The 24,596-nt window shown below is 39.7% G+C and overlaps 1 protein-coding gene across 1 annotated transcript; it reads left to right on the forward strand.

Moving 5' to 3' along the window:
• Positions 1-756: 756 nt before the first annotated feature.
• TMEM47 (transmembrane protein 47) lies at positions 757-23,661 on the forward strand (the record flags this gene model as incomplete). Its single annotated transcript, XM_079535765.1, has 3 exons — positions 757-982; positions 15,271-15,411; positions 23,483-23,661. 3 exons carry the CDS (start codon positions 757-759, stop codon positions 23,659-23,661), a joined length of 546 nt encoding a protein of 181 aa, XP_079391891.1.
• Between the last annotated feature and the right edge of the window lie 935 nt (positions 23,662-24,596).

A 24,596-nucleotide genomic window follows, 5' to 3' on the forward strand; every position in this document is an offset into this window, starting at 1 on the left:
AGTTACAGCAGTACCTGTGTTTAATAACTAACCTAAATACTCACCTCTGGCATTCTCGGTGCTGTAATGCTAATTACACAAAATAAACAGAGATGAAATGAAGGCTGGGCATCCAATCCTTTTTCAAGATTTCATTTGGGATCCGAAACATAGCTGATGGGAGTGGGAATTACCACCATGTCCACATGCAAACCATGAAAAGGTGATTTTTTTTCTTTTTCTTTACACTGATAACTTGCAATTTAATGGTCATTTCAGACAAGGAACCAAGCTCACACACTGCTAACCCCACACCTGAGCTGGAGCTGGGTGTCCCCTGGCTGCTCGGTCCTCAGGCGGTGCTCACGCATTCCCCCCGCCTCCACCCGGCTGAGAACGCAGAACGTTCTCCAAACTTCAGCCCCAAGCCCTCCCCCGTAGCAGGCCAGGCAGCGCGCCATCCCCCCGCAGGGGGCGGGCAGGGGGCGGAGCGCGGCGGGAGGGCTCGGCAGAGTCGAATCGAGACGGGCCGGGCGGCGTGGAGCTGGGGCCGCCTAGGGGGAGCTGCTGCACCTGATACACCGGGGCGGGAACTCAGCGAGAGGGGAGGGAGTGGCGCCGGCTGCCGCTTGCTGCCTGCCGCCTGCCAAAGCCGCTCCCCGCCGTTAGTCAGCGCTCCTCCCGCTTCTGCCGGCTGCCGGGGCTGTGGCTCCTGTTCCCCTCGGGGCCGGCGGCAGCGCGTCCTCCCGCTCCTCCTCCCTCCTTCCCCCCGGCCCCATGGCTTCGTCCGGTAGCGGCATGGAAGAGGTGCGCGTCTCGGTGCTGACCCCTCTGAAGCTGGTGGGACTGGTGTGCATCTTCCTGGCGCTGTGCCTGGATCTGGGCGCCGTGCTGAGCCCTGCTTGGGTGACGGCGGACCACCAGTACTACCTGTCCCTGTGGGAGTCCTGCCGCAAGCCCGGCAACTTGGAGAGCTGGCTCTGCGAGTCCACGCTGCACAGCGGTGAGTGCGAGAGTGACACGCGGGTGTCCCCGGCCGCCTCCCGGTGCTCCGGCCCCACCCCGCCCGTGGGGACCTCGCCCGCGCCCGGGTGCCCCGCGGCACCCCCTGGCGCTCCGTTCTCGGCCGCTCGCCTTGGCTGCCTCCCTCTCCGGCCGCAACCTTTTGTCCCCTCTCTCCGGGCAGCCTTCCCGACCCCCGCGTCCGTGCTCGGTCTTCCATCCTCCTCTTCAGTCCCGACCGCTCTCCCCGCCCGGCTCCAGCCCGTTTCTCTGTCCTGCGAGTAAAGGTGAGGGCGGTGGAAATGGGCTTTGGACGTAACATGCGCTGCTGAGGGCTCCGAGAGTCCATGTTCTGTTGTTTCTCCTCCCTGCGTGATGGTCTGGGGTTCAGTGGAGGTGTAAGGTTAGCTCTGTGAGTGACGGAGGTGACTGATTCTGTATTTGCACGCGGCGGTTTGCACGAAAGGTCCCGACTTTAAGCCGGTTTGAGTTATTTTTCTGTGTCGCCGTTGTTCTGAGAAGCTCAGGGGGATCAGGGGTTCTTACCATTCTATCCCCAACCCACAGAGTCACTGGTCTTAGCTAGCTGGGGCTTCCCAAATATTAAAAAAAAAATTGCTGTTATTTGTCCCGAATGAGGACATCTGGATTTTAGCTCTCTGCCAGCCGTCTTGATGTGCTCAAGTCTTTTTCTAGTGTATATTGCTTGATATTGTTCCTATCATCTTCTGTACTCCTCTTTTCTCTCACCACATTCTCTGTTTTGACTTCTTGATGCTCGGCCTTTCATGTGGCTGGTCATATATATATATATATATATATATATATATATATATATATATTTGTTAATGCCATTTCACCGTTACTTGGAGCACTTGAGGGAAAAAAAAAAATACAAAAAGAAAACAGCAAGTGGTATAAACAAGCTGCCTGTTGAATATTTTTCAGTGAATTCTTTTGTAGTTTGATAATTGTTTCCATTTTCATGCCTTTTTTAATTTATTTTATGCCGATGGCAACTTCTGGAGTCCTGACAGAAGCACCACAAAGGCAACTCGTCTCCCCCCCTCCCCCCCCCCCCACATGCTCGCATCTCTAAATCATCCTTTTGCATCACTGAACTCTGCAACTTCTGGTACGTCGCCCAGGGATGAGATGCTGGCTTTAGGAAGGGGCAGAGAGCTGCTTTTACCTTGACTTCTCTGAAATCCTGTTGTAGGCTTTATGGAATTGCAGTTCTCTAGGAATAATACATGTTCCTTTGCTCCTGTTCTTATTTTTTCTGCCATTGTATAGAGTAATGTTGGAGGTTTTGAATGTTGATTGGGGTTTTTGTTTTATATCACATAATGCCAAAACAAATTGTAAAGAAACGTCAGTTCCAATCAGTTACCCGGGCTGCTTCACAAACTTTGGAGAGCTTTCTTTTCTTCTCCAGCATAAATGGAAATTTATGTAGGAATGTTGGCTTCTGCGTGTCTCCTTAGCAACGTGAATCCTTTACCCCTTTTTTCTGTCTCCTGAAATAGTATCCCCTTGATTGCAGAAGGACTTTTCAGATGGTGTGAATGAAAACCTGCTTCCACTCTGACCCCCCTGCGCACACACCCTTTGTCGGGTCTCCCCCCCCCCCAGTCCATCCCCCACTGCTCGTGAGTACACACAGACACAAAGTGGGACATGAAGAAAAGCAGGGCAGCTTATGGCACAGCATATACGGCAGCTGATCTCTCTGGTTGCTTTGTTAGTTGCCTGTGTGCTCAGGGAAAGGTGGAGGATGAATCGGTGCAGACAGATGGAATAAAATGTAGTTTTGTAGGATGCTGTATGGTGGAAATTTGCCCCCTCATGGTACTTTCTTCTGCCCTGCGCTAAAATTTGACTCACTGAATTGTGCTTGTTTTGCTTAGATACTTTCCAGTGTAGTGGAGCCAGGTTCCTCAAGCTACTGGGGGAGAAGTGAGGGATTGTTTTATTTGAGGTGCCTGGAATAACTTCATCATTTTCCTCATGTTTGGCACACGATTCTACACTCTAAGGAGACCTGAAATATTGGAAACCACACTTTATGCTTTTGCTTTCTGCTGGTGTGTTATAATTCCCATTAGAGTCAATCGAGAGAATCCCAGTAAGTTCACCGAGTTGGTTTGGGCTCTTGTTTGAGACCATTTTGTGTCCTTGCTTAATATTTTAAGTGCACTTTCCTCCTACATCAAAAATATAGCGAGTGGTATATTTTGAAGAGAGTGGAGAGCTCCCACAGGGAAAGCTCTTTTAGCTTGATACTAACGCAAGCAGCTTTGTAGCTAGCTAGCTAGCTGTGAAAAGCAGTAGCGTACGCAGGCAAAAGGCATCTTCCCCCATGGTTCTCAGAGATTTACTTCATCATCCCTTGAAGGAGAGCACCTCAAGTGGCTCCATCAAGGGCAAGCTCATGCTAGAAGCTGTTAAAGCACATTCAAGGTTTAATTAAAAATCTTTGTAATTAGATGTAGGACCCCTGACTGCTATCAAAAGGGCAGCCTGGTAGCACTGAGCAGAACGGAAGGCACAATGTGATTACATTGGCTGTTATAGCTAGCAGGAAGTGATAATTCTCAGTTTTCCTTGAGCGTTGCTGGTGCTTGGAGTATTTTCTTCATTCGCTGTTTTCAGGCCTTTTTTCTGTAGCTTACAAGCAATTCTTTGTTCTCATACTGCTTATAAAGTTGTGTAGGTGCTGTACAGGGTTATTGGTTCAAGTGTGTGACATGGTGAGTCAGATTAATTTTAAAAATCTTAAGATTATAAAAAAGCTCATCCTCATTTGCTTTCTTCTTTTCAAGTCTACGTGAAATACCAAATACCTTTTTTTTTTTTCTTTTTTTTTTCTTTCTTTCTTTCTTGTAATTACAATAACTGGGAAGGTGTTCATGCATATGACTCTCTCCTTTATGAAATTCTAAAATTCTCCCTAATATGAGCTTCAGGAGCTGAAGATTTGACGGAGTTGCTGGTGTGGAGAGCTTCGTGGTAAAATCTTGAGATCCAGTGTTGCTGCTCTGCAGTTTCACCAGCTGTCTTTGGGCATAAAATTATTTTCTCCGATTAATGCTTAAATTGGCCTCATGCACAAGTTGTCTTTAATCCTGCTGTGTTTTAAACCCACATGCTAAACTGGAAAACTTACAGTGCTTTGTGTCATTAAACAAAATTTGCTTTAAACCTAATTTGAAGTGTATTAAGTCTGATTTGCAGTGGTTCATTTACGGATTTATCAGGAACTAAGAGTTATGATGAAAGTTCTTGTCTATATCAGCATCTGTTTAAAATTAAATATATCTTTGCTAAACTGCATGGTGAATCTATGCCTGTACAGGTAGTTGCCTTATATTTGCAGAATAAATAATAATAGATTTGAATTTATGCAATTCAGTGTACCCATTATAATTTTCTAAATCTAAGATTTGTCATCATGATGTAGATTCCATAGAGTCTGATCTGTCAGGTATGTGTTGTATTTTAGCTTAGATACGTAGATATTCATAAAAAAGAATGGCTCCTTATGAAGCATTTCAGTTTCAGTGGAAATAGCACATATAAAAATATATTTGACTGAATGCCAGTAGCCAGTATGAAACCCTCCTGATTTATGGGGGACATATGACTTTGTTACTTAAGAATCTGTGTTTTTATGTAGCACTTGGTTTTCTTTAAGAGTATTACGTTATTTAGAAACTATCCATCCATGGCTATTTGAAAATTAAAACACTCTCAAAGAAATAAGTGTAGCCAGGTCCCTGTGCATATTCAAGCTTAGTGGTACACCAACCATACATGCAAGCTTAATTTACAGCTTAGAGCTGTAAAACAAGTCAAGCTTTGTGCATATAATTCTGTTCTAATTTGTTCTTAAACATAAACAAAAATCAGAGGCTGTTCCTTTGGTAGCACTTGAAGAGGTTTAACCTTAATTATACCTTAGATGCAGATATCAGAATTAACATGGCTCAATGGTCTTAGATGGTATCTGCTTGTTTTGAATCTAAACAGTTGTTCCAAGGGAAAATTGCTAGCTTAAAAGCAGCTTCCACGTTAGAAGATGTGGATCATTGCTCAGAGTTGATCTTGACACATTTGTAAAAATCTTAGCAAGTCTGATAGTTTGCTATAAAATAGCATAAGAAGAACAGATGTAATTTTACTAGGTCTGAAGAATGTAGCTCATACATTGTAAAGAGGAATTAATAAAGCGTTCATTTTAGTTTTGAAAACTGTGATCAGTCATTTTTCCATGTTACTCTTATTAATCATCGTTGACACTTTATCTGATGATAGGTATAAAATCAAAAGCCGTAATACCTCCACTCTTCACCTAAGACCCTGAGCAAGCTGCTCTAGCTTTGAAGTTGAGTGTGCCATGGAGACTGTCTCTGCTTTCCACAGGGAGATGGATTACATGACCTACAGAGGTCCTTTCCAACCCGATTCATCCTGTGACTCTGTGATGACTGATAACTCTGTTTATGCCTCGTGTTTGTCTGACTCCTTAAATGTGTTCAAAACACCTTGAACTTGTTAGTTACCTCTCAATTAGCTTAAATAAAGTACTTTAAAGTACGCTTCCTCTTTTGTAAATGGTCTGCTTGTTTTAAACAACCCAAGATTTGAGTAGTTTCAAACCACCCAAGGCCACGCTTTGTGAGAGTAACGGGTCTAAGACTTCCGTATAGTAGCCTAGACCTCTCAGTATGTGTATGGGAACTGTAGAGTCACAGCCTGAACCACTGATTGATCACCTGAGACAAGGGCTGGGTCAGCCGTGGGACCACAGGTGAAGGCAATTCCAGCCAGGCTGCACCCCTCCTAGACCCCATTTAAGGGCTGACTACCATTGGGGAAGGATCTCTTTCTGGAGATTCCTCCTTTTTGGAGTTTTTCACCGCAAGCTTGGATTCTCAGATATGGGTAAGCATTCTCCCTTGATTGTTTCTTTTCCACCACGATAATCTTTCCAACTATAATACCTGTGAAGTACCATCCTTACCATGATACTCTTCCAACTGTACAAGTATGACATCTCCCACTTCAGCCACCGTGCTCCAGTCAATGAGGAAACATGGTTATAGCACCTTCATGTTCACTGTATGAAGTTTATGCAAATGTATCTGATTGCATAGAGAGTACCACACGCCTGATCGCTTTTTAGAAAAAAAAAAATAAAGGAAGACTTCTCATCTTAGTGGGTTGTTGTCACTGATGTTGTTCATTGAAATTTCAAAATTGGTAATGAATTCTGTAGCTGTAAGTTGTCTTTATTAAGAACTCTTGCACCAGTACATTGAGAGAAGTTTCTTATATGAGGGAGATTACAAGTGATTTAAATATTTGAGGAGACTTAATGCTTAGAATCAAGTGTAGAGCAACTTTGCCTCTTTTACTGATTTGTGGCCAGAGATGACTGCATAAGGTTCAAGGTAACAAGCTGTAAAAGGTAAAGTCTAGCCAGCTGTCATGCTTTATGTGTTTTAACTTGTTCCAGTTCTACAATACAGAGACCATCATTTTGATGGAAAGTACTCTGAACTTTTTTAAACACTAATTGTTTCTTTTTTTTTTTTTTTTCATAAGGAACAACAGAATTTTGAAAATTGCAGCAGATTGCTAGTTGGTTTGAAGAACACTGGTAATTGTGGGAGATAGTTATGCTTCTGTTACAACACAGAGTATAATTCTTCCTTCTTCAGATTACTAAAATGTAGTAGTGTATATGGATGAGGTCGGAAAATGTGAGCTTTACTTGAAAAGCTTGTATAACGCATCTCCCACGCATCTCTCCTAATGACACCGTTCTAAGACTTCTAGTGTTTTGTGTTGTTTTTGGAGTTGTGGGTGTGTGTGTTTTGTGCTTTTTTTTTTTTTTTTTTACTCTCCTTGAGTGAATGAATATCCAGTAATTCAAATGGCATAGTAGCAAGCTAATTTCAGAGGAGTGCCATGTATCCAAGGGAAGGAATACCCAAGTATATGTTGTGTTATTCTGCGAATGAATTATAGGTTGTTACAATTTTCTGTAATGCTGCACTAATCTTGAAGTTATCTGTTGGCAAAAGAGATGTGCAATGCATGTTGCCTTTAAATAATAAAGATCTTTATAATGGCAGCACTTGACTCTATTTGGAGACGTACTTCACTTAGAGTTTTACTTGGTGATTTTTAGAATTACAAGCAGGTTATGACTCAGAAAGAGAGGAGCTATCCTAAAACCTCCTGAAGTGTATATTTTGTATAAATAAGCAATGTAATCCTTAATCTTCAGGAGATATGTCTGTCAGTGAGCAGAGGAGCAAGCACCTGCTATGTTTAAAGTCTCTCATACATCTGTAACCCCTCAGGCATTAGGCCATCTTGTCTTGAAAATCTGTCTCCTTTGCACAACAGCAGCAGAGATGGTTACCATATTTTTATTGCTTTTGTTGTTCAGTTTGATCTCCTTCAGGGCCTAAGGACAAAGCTTGCCATGGTGTCAAAGCTTGCGATCTTTGAGTCCAGTAGTCTCAATGCCACACACACACACTGTGTAACACAGCAGCTGAACAGAAACGTCAGATGAATGCAGTGCATATTTCATGCAGATCTACTGTAGAGACCATCCTGAGAACCTGGGTCTATATCTGCTTTGTGTGCTACTGACTTCTCTGGGAACCCAAATGTCCCCTGCTTGCTCAGCGGCATCCTGAGGTAGAAGACATAGAGCTCTGCTGGGCATTGGAAGGTGGATGGAGAGTTGCCTGCACTGCTGCCATTGTTCCCCAACAGATCTACATAAGCAGTGGTGTTGTTTAAAATGCTTCCTGTAGCATGTCATGTATCTGCACAATGGATGTTTGTTCTGGACCCTGGTCTAGCAAGTACTTCCCAGGCTGAGGAAGCTAGATAATGGAGCAGCCTCTTGGGAGGGTCATTCCAACAGGCTGCTCCCTAACCTGGAATAGAGCCAGCCTCTCCCTCTGATCAGTTACCTTGCTCTGGCTAAGAGTAGAATGAGAAACAGTGTTGTGTTCCTCTCACTCAGGTGCTAGGTGATTGCTGAGGACTTTTCCCTCAAAGCTGGGAGAATCCGGGCTTCCTTGTTGTAAGGTAAGGACAGATCAGTTAATGTAAGACTGACTTTAAAGCAAGGCACAAGTTCACCTTCCCTCACATTTGTTTGCTCGAACATCTTGTAGATCTTGTTTATATTTTTTCTAGCTTGGTTCTAGAAGATGGGAGAAGGGAGTGGTTTCAGTCAAATGTAGTAGTTACAAATTCTTCTAGGAAATGGAAACAGAAGTTTAAGTCCAGAAATTGGGAAAAGATGTGTTGTTTCTGAAAATTCCTCTAGCCCCTAGGATGTGGTTAATGCCACATCCCTGGAGACTTTCAAGGTGAGGCTGGATCAGGTCATGGGCAACCTGATCTGTCTGTAATGTCCCTGTTCATTATAGGAGAGTTGAACTTGTATGATCTTCAGAGGTCCCTTCCAACTCTAAGGATTCTGTGATTCTATATTGCAATTAAGGAGCCACTTGCCATTCTTTCAGTAGTATTCTGTGTCTCAGTAAGATACAGGTATCCCTGATTCTGCACCAGTTAGATTTGTTTTCGGGCACATCTGTGCGTAGTCAATTTTTTCTTTGGCTCTACATGGCTTTCCACTCAGCATCAGAAGCATTAAACCATCCTGCAAGCTTCTTGTACCGTAAATTGAAAGCGGCTGATGCCTTATGTAGAACTTCTGAATTATCCTTAGGAGGCACTTAAGGATTTTGGCAGCCAGCTTAAAATACTCAAATTTCTGTTTGGATGTTGCCAAAATCCTGATGAATTAGATGTGGAAAAACTCACTGTTAAGCCCACCTGTGTTGTGCAAGACTCGTGGTATCTACGGCTTTGTGTGCAGATAAAGACCAAGTTCTAAGATATTAGCACGGTACATCAATCTTCTATTGAAAAAGAAGCAGAAAACTGTTTTGGCGCTTCCCTGGACAGCTTCTTTTTATGCATGAGACCTCATATAGTTTATCATATGTTCAAATTCACGCTAACATCACAAGTAGAGGACTGTCTTGATGACGTGTCTGAGTTTTGTGTTAAGAAATGAATGCACTCAGCCACAGCTGGCTGGTTGCCACAGCTCTGCCTATTAGTAACTGCATGGACAATTTTCATACTTGAGAAAATGCAAAAGATGAAGTGCCTCTGGGCAGCAACTGGTAATGATAAAAATACTATGCAAAATGTCAAAGAGTAAAAAAAGAGTTACTGTTATTTTGTACAAGGCTTTGCTGTGGAAAGTTGTGGCCAGAGCAACTTAATGGGAATTTAGTATGGATCCTGCCAGAAAGTGTTTCTCGTTGTAGTGTGCAGAAGTGAAGACTGCAGACACTCAGTGAGCTAGCTGTACTTGTGTTTGCTGTACAAGAGTGGAGGAATAGAGACTTTGGACTTTCAGGTTTAGCTGTTTTGCCCTTCATGCTTTCAGCAGCCAAATGAATTCTTTTTCCTTGCACTTTTTTTTTGTTTGTTTGTTTGTTTTTGAACATTAGGTAAAAGCAGAATTCATCTGACCATCTCCTTTTTTAAAACAAACGAAAACAATTTTTTTACATGCCAGGTGAGCTTCCAAAGAGTTGGCTTCTTTGTAGATGCAATAATTTTGTGTAAGATCTTAATCGTTACTGAAGTGTCTTTTTTTTAAAATTTCAGTATTTTGACTGAATGTGATGGAGTTTCGCCTACAGAGGTCAACATCTTAGCACTAAAATACATCTGTTAATGCTGGAAAAAAGAGCATCATGCAACAAATGTGGTTTTAGAAACTAGATTCTCCCTTGACTTTTTATATGACCATCTCACTTTTAAAACTTTTGTTAGCTATCTGATAGTTGAGTCGATTATTGTTGATTACCTTAAAAATAATTCTGAATGTGAAGCAATTGGGAATATTGTTGCAGTCTTATTTGATTTAGCTGATATGATATTCAGTGGATTATATTCCTGATGCATGGGTACCTCAACTTCTGATTTACTTGATGCATACTTAAGTGCTATAATACAATTTACAGGAATGTGTATTGATTGAGAGCAGGCTAAGTTGAAGCTTTGCGATGAGTCAGGAAACAGACTTTAGAGTGTTTTAGGGTTTTTCATTTGTTTTCTTTTTTTTCTCAACAAACAAAGGTTTTATTTTGTGTTATAAGGTCTTTGATTACTTCCAGTTTGTAACAAATGTATACTTTCTTCAGCCTCTCGTGAGGAGAGGACTGTGGAGAACCTCTATTGAAAGAATTGAGTCATTGCTTTTTAAGAGATGCGTTCCCTTTACTTGCGCTTCCTGATAGAACCATATGTACTAAATACTTCTCATGTTCTAACAATATGTTTTTACTTCTAAAACCTCTTACCATGGAATACCACATACAGGGAATATTTAACTTTTCGAGAATTCACCAAAAATATAGTAACTGTGATTATGCTAACTATTTGTCTTGCTCTTTCTCATGTTAACAAATGATCTTTTTTAATAAACAATGTAGAACTTAGAGTTTTTTCTATCTTTTTATGACTTTTTTCTGATTTTAACATGGTACCAAAGTACTATTTGGCCCAAGAAATAGCACATATAGAGCTGCTTCTAATTAAAACTGTCATATACTGTCAAAGCTTTAGGTCATTTCATTTGGAGGGACAAAGAGAGGAAAAGTCCCATCTTTCAGTGTGAAAATTAATGTGGTTTCCATAGTAAGAAACAGGTAGAATTTTCCAAAGAGATGTAATCAGTCTGTATTTATAAAAGGGCACTTAATTATGTTTGAACAATTAACTGAAATGTAATCATATACAAGAATATTTTTTACTCAAGATAGTAGTTTTTATGAATTTTATACCATATGGGTTTTGATGTACGAAGTACCTGGGTTCAGATTTACATACGTATGCAAAAACGGAGATCCACATGCTTAAACTAACAGGCAGTCTGTTAAAATAACAATTATGCAGATGTTATCATCACCATCAGAACTGAGGTATGTGTTTCCTATGGTATTATGGTATTCACATTGTAATGCTTTATGGGCAGTGCAGAGCAGTTTTTATATATTGAGATTCTGCCCCTTTACTGTGTTCTCGTGAGAACCCACTTGAAGTAATGCATCCAGTTCTGGGTCCTCCAACACAAGAAGGATATGGAATTGTTGGAGCAGGTCCAGAGGAGGGCCACAAAGGTGGTCAGAGGGCTGAAGCACCTCCCCTCTATGAGGACAAGCTGGGAGAGCTGGGGCTGTTCAGCCTGGAGAAGAGAAAGCTCTGAAGAGACCTTCTAGTGGCCTTTCAGTACCTGAAGGGTCCTATGGGAAAGCTGGGGAGGGACTTTTTATGAGGGTATGTAGCAACAGGACAAGGGGAAAAGGTTTTAAACTGGGAGAGGGTAGATTTAGACTAGATATGAGGAAGAAATTTTTTACTGTGAGGGTGATGAGACCCTGGAACAGGTTGCCCAGTGAAGTTGTGGATGCCCCCTCCCTGGATGCATTCAGGGCCAGTCTGGATGGGACTTTGAGCAACCTGGTCTGTGGGAGGTGTCCCATCCAACCTAAAACATTCTATGAGTCTATAAATTGAGGCTTTTCTTAAGAAATGTCTTGAATCCTTTTACATCTTAAAAGATGCTTTAAAATAATAATAATAAAAAGACTCTGGTTGTTCAGACTGCTTAAATCCTGAAAATCAAAAGAATTCAATTTAAACGTATTGTTTCTGCGGGTGCAAAACAACAAAGCAACTTAATTTTGGCATGTCTGCATCTTTTACTATCTAAACACTTTTTAAACATTTGTGGCAGTGAAATTTTACTGGTTACTGGCATTTTTCTTAGATGGTTGTTGCACAGTGAAAAATATTTGTGAGTTCTTGAAGTGTTAAAATATTGCATGTTTTGAATCCAGAAGACTGATAATGATCATTTCTAAAGTCCCATTTTGCTCATTTTCACGCACATTTTTTTTAATCTCTGTATGAACTGAACTGCTGAGTCTTCAGAAGTGAGTACAGTAGCTTGTTTGCAAGGTTTTCTCTTGCTCAGAAATGGTGCAAGCATATTTTGAATACCTTTTAAATAGGCTGATGATGGTTGTGTTATGTGTACTGGTAACACCATGTAAAGGAAAAATATGCTGTTCTCATTTTGATGCTGGATAGTCTGAGGAAACTACTGATATTTACTGTAGGAAAGTGTGATTGCTGTGTTCATTTTGTTATAGCTAACTTATCTTAGAGGATGTTCTTCCTTCAGAGTAGAGATCCAATTGTCTTTGTATGTTTCTTTTCTTTTGCATTAGCAAAAAGAAATGTTAGGTAGAAAGTCCTTGCAGAAAGAAGGCGTTACTTAATGGAACCTAAGTTTTGTTTTGTCACCAGCTCTGATGGCTTTCAGAATTGAAAGTTAAGGTGTTTCTGAGACTACAAAGAGTTTTAAGTGTACAGTTTCATGGTAGGCAATATAGGAAAGCTCAGTCTAGTATTATTTATGCAGTAATGTCTGACTGGAATTACTTCTACAGTGTTCTTTAAACAGAATCCTCTGTTGCAGTTCTACATAAAGGTTGGCAGCATTGTATGCTCCTGTGAATGGAAGTTGGAACTACAGGGGAAAAAAAAGAAGCCAATTCTAGACATTTTGGCCCAGAACGCAATGTTAAATACCTAATTCTCAGTAGTGTGGAACATAACTTCATATTGGTCCTCTTGCCAACATCAGTGATGAGGTTCTCTTATTCCAGAAACTAATTTTGTTTGACTAAGTCATTTCTCTTTTAGTTGAGTGTGTAGGTGTTTTTTGACACTGGTTTGTGCTTTTACCTCCCACATCTTACTATAGTAAGGTAGCTTATTTTTTAACCTTTCTAAAATCCATTGATATGTCTGTTCTGGGAACTAAATTATATTCTAACCTCTTGCTTCCATCATCTTTGCCTTAGTTATTTTTACTTGATTGGTGATCTTGCTTTGGGAAGCAGTAGCGTACTCAAAGGTTTTCCCATTAATTTACTACTCTCAACTTGCATGTATTTTATTTGTGTTAGACTTGGCATGTGGTCAATGTGAAGATAACATTGAACGTTTTATTATTTGTTGTATCTTTCAAAAATGTTGGGCTTTTAGTTTTCCCATCTGGCACTTTGACTTACCACTTTTCTATGCCTTTTAACTTTGGGACAGAATGGATTTGTCTAGTCTTTATATCTGTGCAATTCTTAAGTGCAGGGATCTCTTTCATGGTGTTCCAAAACGGTCTGTTCTGTTTATTTATTTCTGTATTTTTATATCCATAGCACACTCTGATATTGGAGAAATACAGTCTAAATCACTAACTCCTTAGTGTTTTTGAAGTATCATGTCAGTGTTAAACACCACTTCTCATAGAATTCCAATCCATAACTAAAATCATATTTTCACCCACCAAGAGTAAAGCAGCAGGACATATTTTTAAAGTAAAAGAGGGGAGATTTAGATTAGATCCAAGGAAGAAATTCCACCACCACAGGGAAGCTTTGGCTACTTCATCCTTGGAGGTGCTCAAGGTCAGGTTGGATTGGGCCCTGAACAGTCTGGTGGGTTGGAACTAGGTGGGCTTTAAGGTCCTTCCCAGGCAAAGCCTTTCTGTGATGCTATGACATACAGCAAACTGCTGTTTTAGATTGCATGCTGAAAGTAGGAGAATGAAGGATTGTATCCAGCCTTGGCCAAATAACAGAACAAGGAGTAAATATTCTTGGAGGCCGAATACTTAGTAACTATAGTATTAATAAACAATATGTCTAGAAAAAAACAGACAAGGAAAAAGAAAATAAGTGTGTACTCAAGCACACATGTAAAGTAACTGTCTCTTTTAGAAATGCTTTTCTATCTCTTTAATTCAGTTTCTTCATTTCCCTCTTTTATCCTTTTTCATATAGCACGTAGTGGCTTTTTGTGATTATAGCTGCAAATCTTCCATTTCCAGAGCCCACAGCTGCACTGTAGGTATCTTCAGCAGATTAGGTCCCTGTTGAAGCAAGCTGTACTCTTCGTTGATTAGTTTTTTTTTTTGTTTTTATTTTTAAACACAGAATTTTGATCTTCTCAAAAAAAGAATGTGGATTTTTATTGCTGCTGTTCTTAGTAACCTTAAAATCTCTTCATTTATTCTGAGAATAATTAATCTTGTTATTTACTTTGAACTATGTAACACGTTTAGCCATTTCATTCTGAACACTGTATGCATGATAGTACTTTCAAAGTAATGAGATGATCCATTGGTCCTTTTCTCATAAGCTGATTATGGATCTTCTTCCTTAAAATAAAAAAAATAGTAGTGATGAGTAATAAATAGTAATTGGATTCCTTTTCTTGAAGCCCACGATTGCAGGGAAACAGGGTCTTAAGAGAACTGCAAAGAGAGGGAGCACAAACATGTGCTTCTCTAAGGCCTTACAGAATCTTTTAAGCTAGACATTCTGTAGATCCATGGTGGTCATCTGCTTACAAATTGATTTTGCTTTTATATCATCTGAGACTTCAAGGACGTTTATAACTACATCCATAATGCGTGAAAATAGCTAGCAAATACACAGGGTTCGATCAAGAAGTTGCTTTCGGGGGAAGAAAAGTAAAATTGACACTTCAGAATGGATTTCAGATTTGACTCGGTGCATCTAATGAACATTACTGCCTTTATAAGGGCTTAACATCCATTTTGATTAGTATTGAAAATGATTTATTTTCCCTTTCCTTTATCATCTTCTTCCTATAGTTTTGTTATTACTTGGCCTTGCTGCCTCTGTGGTGGCATGTGTCCATGATTAGCCTTTGCATTTCCCTTCCTATGCCACCCCAGTCAGCTCAAGCAGAGGTTTGACTTTCGCTCTGTTTTCTTTTAGCTGGGGTCAGCTAACGCATGCTGACTGATTCTGGCCCAGCTTCTATTTCTCATTCTAAATTGGGCAAAACCAAGCTACCAAATTATTCAGTCTTCTTCAAGCTAAAATCCCAGTGAGGCCAACTAAGTCTTGAAAATGTGTGGGAGGTTGTGGCACTTTACTCTTGAATCACATCTGTTGTATAAAGGTGTTTTGCTAATTAGGAAGAAAGAAATCCAAAGTGTAGCTGTGTATTTACCCAAGCTTTGGTGCAGGCTCTCTGCGTTCTTTGTATTCTGATGTTTATCCCCAAGCCCGTGGGCTCGTTTTGCTGCAACTGACTTATATTTTTCTTTCTCTCTTTTCCACACAGACTGGCAGATAGCTACTCTTGCTCTGCTGTTGGGTGGTGCTGCCATCATTCTCATAGCTTTCCTGGTTGGCCTGATCTCTATCTGTGTGGGATCTCGGAGACGATTCTACAGACCAGTTGCAGTCATGCTCTTTGCTGCAGGTAAGCAGTTTACCAGCACTATAATTAAAATTTCACGAGGGCAGTTTACTTTTGCAAAAGATGATGTTCCTGGTTCTGTATACTGATTCAGAGACACTTGGTTTACTTCTTTAAGTCCTAAGGGGTTTTTTGAGGGTACTATTTTTGCAAGGTATTAATCAGTTTTGCAATTGCACTATCTCAAAGTTCAAAAACATCTATTGGCATTTGATTTTGTGTCTGGTGAATACATGCAGCAGGGGAAACTATGGCTGATAAACCCATTTAAGTACCATTTTTAGTATATGGCTTTGTATAGCTGCATGGCCCCAATCTTATTCTTCATCCAAAGCCTTTTCTGGAATTTTAGCATTCTTCCTTTTACAGTTTTGAAGTGGAAAAACAACTGCTTGGATGTGAACTCTTGAAGCCATTAATGTGAAAATAAATATGTTGCAAGGTGTTTATGTATGCCTCTGTACTGCTGGAGAACTTTATTTCATTGTGTCATTTTGTTTCCTTAGTTGTTAATTTAACAAACTGTCACCCTGTGGTCCTTGTTTGGCTTTTAAGAACATCAGGGTGGAACAGTTTATCTGGACTGTTGCAGAATCTTCAGGGAGACTTATATATCCGAATTGTCTGTGACACTGTTTCAGTGAGGTATAATTACAATATCAAATCATCTCCTTTCATGGATTCTGGTGTTCTAGGGCTTAGGCAGCACGGATGTTTCTATTTCTCCCGAGATTCACCAGGAAAGGTGTGCCTTCATCCTGTCGCTCACATCCGCATGGGAGCTAGCAGCTTAAGCCCCTTTTGATACTCCATAATGAAGGGATTGAAAATACCTAGTCTTCAGGACGTATTTGAAAAAGCCACTTACAGGGATATGAAAAAATAAAAACTAGGCGTGTGAAGGGCATTCTGGAATGAAAGGAAGCTCTAGGGAAGACTCCTGCTGCCCCCTGCTGTTTTTCTTAGTTTGACTGAACCACAGCATTTTGAGATGCACTTTTATTTGTTCACGGAATACAACTAGGTTATATTTTATTCTCTTTGAGAAAAAGAGCACAGACTAGGATCAGATTCTCTGAACAGAAATTGTATTTTTTTTTTTTTTTGCTCTGTTTGTTGCATTGCTGAGCTGGTTGAATAAATAAAGGCGCTAATGCCATTACTTTCAAAAATTAACATTAATTTTGACATTATAAAACATGTTGGGTGTTTAACTTTCAAGAAAATGGGATTCTTGAATTTATGTAGGTGTTTCTTATTTGTTTTTTAATTTATCATTACGTGTAGTAATTTAGTAATTGTTCAGGTATGCACCGTTCTTGCCATATCTCTCAGTTAGTGGGTAGTTGGTACTGGGAGGAGTTGAGGGGGAAGAGCAAAGGAAAAATCTTAGTATTTGGCCTATAGCTTAGTTTTTAGTCCTGTGCATAAAATTATTTCTAGTCTATTAAGAATGAAGAGGCAGAGGCAGAGATTTAGAGTCCTAGAATATCCCAAGTTAGAAGGGACCCACGAGGACCACCAAGTCCAACTTCTGGCTCCATAAAGGACTACCCAAAATCCAAATCCTGTGTCTTAGAGTGTAGTCCAGATGGTCCTTGAACTCCAACACATGGGGCTGCAACCACTGCCCTGGATAGCTTGCAGGGCCTTGCAATCTGCTAAAGAACCTTTTCCTAATCTCCAACCTGACCCTCCCTGATACAGCTCCTACCTCTGGTCACTGGAGAAATTAGATTTGTGAGCTGTAGCTCACAAGTTGTGTTCACTACTCTCTTTGCCTTTATGTATATGTACACATGTGCATGCATTTTAAATTGTTATGTCCTGAAGTTTGTTAGAGGAAGAGAGATGATGAGGTTAAGACAGCCTGTTTTGTTCTTCTTCATCATCTGGCAAATCTAAGATGAATTACGTGGGGATTTGGTGCTGACATTGATGCTGTTCATTTTCTATGGATTTTATGTTTCTTTTCAGATACTTTTAGAGATGAATATGGACTGACATGTCTTGAAAGAATCAGAAGGATAGTCCACTGCTGAAGTTAAAGAGAAGGTCAAGGTTGCAGGACATTAATTGTGCCTTATGCAACTGTATGTAGGTTCAAGCCTCTATCCATGTTTTTTACAGAACATCTGTGAAGCTAGAAAACTCTGTTCTGTGAACTTACAAAATATTTTGTGTTACCACTGTGGCTGATTAAGAACTCATCTCTGCGTGCTTCTACTGGTGCCTGGTAGGAGGATACTGTCTGGAGGTATTAATGGCATTTGTGGAAAAGAACAAAAGTGGCCTCCAGTCATTTTAGAATCCAAGCAGTTCACTCTAGACATTTTTCTTCTAGTTTCAGTGCATCTTTTTAAAATTTTGTTTTTTATCTTAGTTTCAGGTTTTAGTTAGTGACTTTGTAGGTGAGGAAGGCAAATGAGTTACCAGACCTGGAAGAGATGATGGTGATAAAGTCAAGATACTGAGAATAAGTCAGCAAATAATCAACAGAAGTGTATGTTTAAAACATGCACTATCAGCTCTCTGTAACTGGGAGAGGAACAGGAATACTTCAAGTAATGGGAAAATGTGGAGCATACAGAGGCAGAGTTGCAGGACACTTTTGCATGGAGCTACCTTGGGTTCAGTGGAGTTTGTAGACATTATCTCACTGCTAGCTGTTACTATCTCATGGTGGCTTGTGTCAGTGTGTTGTGTGAAGACCAAAAATCAGTCTTAGTTGAGCTGGTAGGCTGTGTGTCCTCATATAGCTCTTTTTGTTTGTTTTGTTTTGTTTGGTAGGGACCTAATTAGATTATATACTTGCTGGGGTATCAAAGTGCTCCTGATTCAAACTGTCCCTGAGAGCTGCATTCTCAAAGTACTATGTCCAGTCTCTTAGACATGTCAGTGTAGGGAATCTCATGATGTGGTTACCAAATGAATACCAACAGAGTCAAAGTTTAGGAATAGAAAGAAAGCATGTAATTGTTGAGAGTCCTTAAAAGCAACTAAAAAAGTAAATTTAAAAGGTGTTTGTGTTCATGCACTATATTCTAACAGCGCTTTTTGAGAAGCTGCAGAGCTTGTGTTCTCTCTGTCTTAATAATTTCTCTCCTTCTCAGCCCATTATGACCCAACTTTACTGACTGGGAGGTAATGAAATTTCGTATGGATGACTTATGTCAAAACAATTTCATTACCTTTTATGATTAGGTCTTAGAAAAAGAACCTTTGGGGTCAGTAAGATTTTAACACATTTCACAGGCTGTTCTTATGTATAAGCTGGAAAAATGATGGTTAAGTGAAAGTGTGGGTGAGGGATTAGATGAATGACAAGCAGATAATATTTGGAAAATACTTAAAGAACATGTCTTTACATTCTGACAGGAAATGAGAGCAGAGTTCTGCTTGATTAACTCTTGAGTTCTGTGCTGTTATTTATATTTATAATACTGTGAAACATAGAATAACAGTATACTTGCCGAGCTTACTCTTGCAATGAAGCTACAAAAACTGCAGTTATATTGGAGAGCAGAATTTGATTGTGAAGAAGTGGCAGAGTGCTCTGAACAGTTAAGGTGAAGGAAGTAGTTAAGTTGCTACAAGAAGGCAGAAAGAATGACAGCATCAAAGAAATAAGTTGACAGGATATTGACAGGATACTCTAGGTCATGTAGCCCAACCTCATTGTTGAAGCAGAATAATCACTAACATTTGATCTGTTAACTTTGCTTTATCTTGACCAGTCTTAAAGAACTCAAAGAATAAGATTGTGTAACCCCTTCAAGTACGTTGTCCTACTGTCACATTTGCTTCCATATGTTGTTTTTCTTTTTCCTGATACCCATCATGAATGTCTGAAACTGAATTTCACGTCCATTGCCAATATCCTGGGTTTCCTGGCACTACAAAAAGCTTTGTTTCTCTATCTTTGCAGCTGCATTTGAAGGTAGATGTAGGCTGCTGTGAAATTGTTCCTTTGTCTCCTCTTCATGTATCTAAATAAAACTAGTGCCTTCATCTCCCTCCTAAGGATGATTTGCTGCAGGCTTCAATCATTTTGTCAGATTTTTGAACCCTTGCTCTTGGCTGGTGAATTTGTGCTGCCTACAGATTGCCTCGTTGTTCTGCCAGTGCTTGGAGGTACACTCCATATTTCCAAGGTTTGAAGTGAGGCTGACCAGCTTATAATTCTGTGAATTTTTTACTTCTAATCAATTTGAAACACAGGCACAACTTTAACCTTTTTTTCCAGTCATTGGGAATATCTCCGAATCGCTGCTGAGTTTTGTATAGGTGAGAGAAGCTTCACAATTGCACTGGCTATCTCTTTCGTCACACTTATGTCGGTCCCATCCATCCCCATAGACAGGTAGCTGCTGAGTGTCTTAATTCTTTCAAAATCTTCCACAACCCTTGGAGATCTTGGGGAAGGTTTCATGTTTTTACTGTCTGTCATTAGACTGGCTTTTCTTTCCATCATTGGACAAATATGTTCAGAATTTCATTTTGCAATTAATGCACCTGTGGAAATTCTTAACTTTTTTTTTGTCATTTCCCAGCTTTATGTTGAGCTCCAGCTGGGCTTCAGCTTTCCTGGTTTTGTATCTGTGCATCAAAACTATGCTTTTATATTTCCCACTCATTGTCAAGCTTTATTTCCTGCTCTTGTATGCTCGTTTCTTACATATTCATTGAAAAACTCCTTGCTTGGTCAGCTGGACCTCCTGATGAAATTCCTCATCTTCCTGTGTAGTAGGGTGGCCTGTTCTAAGCTAGCACTATTTTAAAAATCAGCATGAATAACCCCTCCCTTTCTCTTTGTGCTCCTTCCCAGTTAATTGTACAGGATTGTATTAAGTACAAAAACTTCCTGTACAGTAGTTTCTTGTCTGTTAATCCTCGAAAATGCAGCACCCATTGGTTTTTAATAAAGCATATGTGAATGAAAGAATAATTGAGAGTAGTGGAGAAATACCTGAATTTCTTACTAATACCACGATTTTCATAAGTAGAGACTAATTGAAAAGAGGCTTTATAAGCAAGTCTGTTAAACATTTTAACAAAGGAAAAAAAAGAATACTTTCCTAGTTTTAAATGATTTGTTGTGGGTTTTTTTGGTATGTTTAATATGAGGAGTGTGTATATTTCATGTAAATAGAGTAAAACTATTATTCTTGTTCCTGTACGATTCTCTTGCAATTGTCATTACTTTAGCCATAAAAATCAGTCTAAACTTGAAATGAATAGTCTGTTCAAAAAAGAACAGCCATCTCAAGATAGAGTTTTAAAGTGGATTTTTTCTTTAAAGATTTCTTCTGCAGCCTTTTTTTCTACAGGAAAGAACCAATGTTTCTTAAGAAGTGTAATACCTATACGTTCCATAGGAAACAGGTCAATGTAGCATGGAGTCCATTTAAATTCACTGAAAGCAGATCAGTAGTTGCAGGCGTTGACTTTAACATCTTTTTGGATCATACAGGCCATTTTTCATAACTTACTGTCTTCTTGTGGTCTTTTTCCACTTTATAGGGAGTATCAAAGATAGGACACTAAATTAGTGCAAAGTGACAGCAGTGTTATATAGTGTGGCTGTTTCTGCCTACCTGTTGTTACCAACACTTTAATTTTTTTTCATGAGTGTAGATGAACTAATAGTAGCAAAAGCAGGAAACCTCATCAAAAATGTCAGAACCATCTGTCGTAGCTGTTGCTCCTAAAGTCACATGTTCTTTTGGTGTAACCACTCTTCTGCTTTGTTTTGATGAGTCCAGTCTATAGAATAAAATTCCATATGCTTCTCATATTAGATTGAGGAAAAGTAGAGAGTTTCCTTGGTTGAAACTTGATAGATACATGCACACTGAGGGCGATTTCTGTACTGACCCAGCCAAGGTACTGCAGTCCCTGTTCAGGAGGCCATTAATGGACTTTTACCCATTCGTCTGAGGAAATCCTCTTTGACTTTGAGTGGTCTTAAAGATGCTTCTAAAAGTGAACATATGTTGAAGTGTTTTGGGGTGTGATGATACTCTCATTATACAGAATTAGAATATATAATCTTTTCATAAGAGTAGGAGCTTTCTCTGGTATGTGCTGTCAAAAGTTCTCTAGTACTGCACAGTGTTTTGTGAGCTGGCAAGCAAAAATTATATTAAAATGAAATAATGCAAAGTAACACTTCAATAACTCTGGGATTAAAAAAAAAAAAAGAAATCCTGTGGATTTTGGTACCCACATCAGAAAATCCAAACACTGTTCAGTTTGTCAGTCCCAAGGAGGAGTCCAAAGACTAGTCTGTAAGCTAACTGGCTGCTAGGCAGGGATGAATTTCCAGTGTGTGTTTTATGCAGTGTTATCAGTGTATGTAATCAGTACTAAAAGTCCTCTCCCCCTTGCAGTCCCCATCCTGAGGATAGGAGAGCATTAGGCTCCAGGTGTGTAATGGATGGTGACAGTTTGACAGCACTAAATAAGGCATGTGGGAATTAAAAGGAAAATGATGGTTTTCAGGTGTGCAAAACATTCAACCAACAGGAGAATATAATTAACATTATTTTCCTGTGGTTTCCCTGTGTAATTTCAAAAGGGCTTCTGTAGGCCCAGTGGTCTTATTCTTTGCTGTCCACTGGCTTTATAAAAATTCTATAAAGAGTGATTGTTCTTTGTAAAATACCTTGCAAACTCTTTAACAAAATAAATAAATAAAAGACGTTCCCAATCAATGTTAATACTGTCATAATGGCATTATGTTACACACTACTGAACTTTCATTGGAATATGTCCCAGGTCTGCAAATGCTTAAGCATGTGCTCTGTTTTGTGGGCGCGCTCATCCTGAGCGCATCAGAGGGATGGCAGTCTGTAGGGGAAATCTTGTGCTGAAGTCTTCATAATTTGGCTGTGCTAAATGCTAGAAGGGAGCCAGATCTTGAATTTGAAGGTTAAAAAAGAAGTTTTTATATGTTCCTGGGATGGTTAGTCATTTGTAGATGGCTGAACTAGAAGCTGGGAGAATCACTAAATCATGTGTCTTGTTCTCGTACTTCAAAATAAGTATAATTTTCAGCTGCTTACTCTGGAGACTGCTGTCCCAGTTATGCTGTCAGCAGTATGCCTGACTTTAAAAGAGAATGGGCACCAATGAAACTGAATTCTTTGTATGAAAATTAGGGTTCTTCATCTACATTTTCCCTTTCAGGTTCCTTTGTGCTATTTTGATGTAACGCAATAGCCAAGATGCTGAATTTCTCTGCAGATGCGTGGATCAAGTTGCATGAGATCTGGCACTCAGAGACAGTGCTGTAGAAACTAATGGTTTTTAAGCTTTTTCGTGCCTTGGATTTAATCTGTTTTATTAACTTTTTTTAGCATGAAACATCTCTGACCCGCCCTCTAAATTCGTAATACAAGGCAATGCTTTGCAAGTGGGAAGTTTAGTGATTGATCAAACTTTATGGATTCCTTGGTATTCTGTGCAGTAATATCATTAATTCTGATTACACTACACGGTAATGCATGTGAAATAGGTAATTTGGTGAGCCTCCACTGAACATAAATATGGATCACCTACTGCAATTAATTACTGTTAGATGAAGTAAATGATTTGATTCTGAGCTTTATTTCATAATATTCATTTATTCTTGCTTCTCATTGTTTTGACTTGGTTTTAATAGGATTGGAACAAGAGATTTTAGATTTGTTGCTACAGAAGGAATAATGTCTCCACACCAAAATACAATGAGGAGAGACAGAAAAGAATTGGAAAAAATTGTTTTCACTATTTATTTACCAGACACCTGATGGATTGTTTTTATAGCATAACAATAATATTTTTTCATCATCAGAGGAATATGCAAGACCTGCTCTGTTATTCGGATGAAGTAAAGGTTGCATATGTGATGTATATGAATATTATATATATGCATACATATGTGTGTATGCATAAATATGTAGTACTCAAAAAGGGCAGTACTTAGTACACAGAACTGCACCAAGAACATTTGGAAATGCAAATTTTGGTTTTGTAGTTTTATGGAAATGTATTAAGGCCTCTTCTGACATCTGATTTGTTTCTCTTTCAGTTGTTCTTCAGGTGTGCAGCTTAGTCCTCTACCCAATCAAGTTCATCGAAACAGTCAGCTTGAAAATATACCATGAGTTCAACTGGGGCTATGGCCTGGCTTGGGGTGCAACTATATTTTCATTTGGGGGTGCCATTCTTTATTGTCTGAACCCTAAGAACTATGAAGACTATTACTAGAATCATTTAATGAAAAGGAAAATACCAGAAGGATTACCCCCATCTTTTCTAACTCACTGTTTTTTTAGAACACTCGTGGAGCACCAGTCTGCTCTGTTGATAAAATAGCCTTTGCCTTTTGGGTGTGAACACTGTAACCAGCTTTTACAACCATTTAGAAGAACTGCAAACACTAGGATTGTTGATCTTACGTAGGCAGATGCTGCAAGCTGCTGATACATAAGCTTTGTTTTTCCTGACAACAAGCAAAGGATCTACATGACAGCGATCATTGTGAGAAATTTAGTTGGAATGTGAATGCAAGGCCAGCATCTGCTTTTGCCTTCAGGGGAGCAGCTGGTGTAGGCTCCATTTAGAAGTTTCCCTGTATCATAGAGGATTCAAATGTCTGATAAGCAGGCAATGGCATCTTGTACAATAGGCTGTGTTGGCCTCTTGTTACTTGTTCAGAAAAGCTCTTAAGGAATTAGTTGCGAGTGACTGTGTCCAGGGCAGTGAATGTAACTGGTTAATGGCTTGTCTAATATCTGCATTCAGCAGTCTTCTGGGAGAAGTAAAACAGCTACACAGAGAGGATTTCATGAATCGACATCACCATGCCAGCTGTAGCAGATTGTTGAAGGAAGTCCAAACCCAGAGACATGTGCTTCTGACTGTGTGGTTGGAAGTTGTCTCAATTCTTGAGTATTTTGTTGAGGGGGGGAGAGCGGGGGTGGAGATAGGGGGGAGAACAAAAAGAGCTTATATGTCCCTAAGGCATCTGAAATGCATGAATGAATTGCAGTTTTCCTAAGGACTCATTTAACTTCTGAGCAGCATTATGAAAAAAAAATGCATATGGAACAAGTTTGATTATATTTTTGGAAGGTATTAGTATAAGCAAGTATATATAATACATATATAAATTCAGAGGAAGAAAGAGAGTTATCTTTAAA

Source organism: Tetrao urogallus, assembly GCF_951394365.1.
Source record: "Tetrao urogallus genome assembly, chromosome: 1".
Lineage (NCBI taxonomy): Eukaryota > Metazoa > Chordata > Aves > Galliformes > Phasianidae > Tetrao > Tetrao urogallus.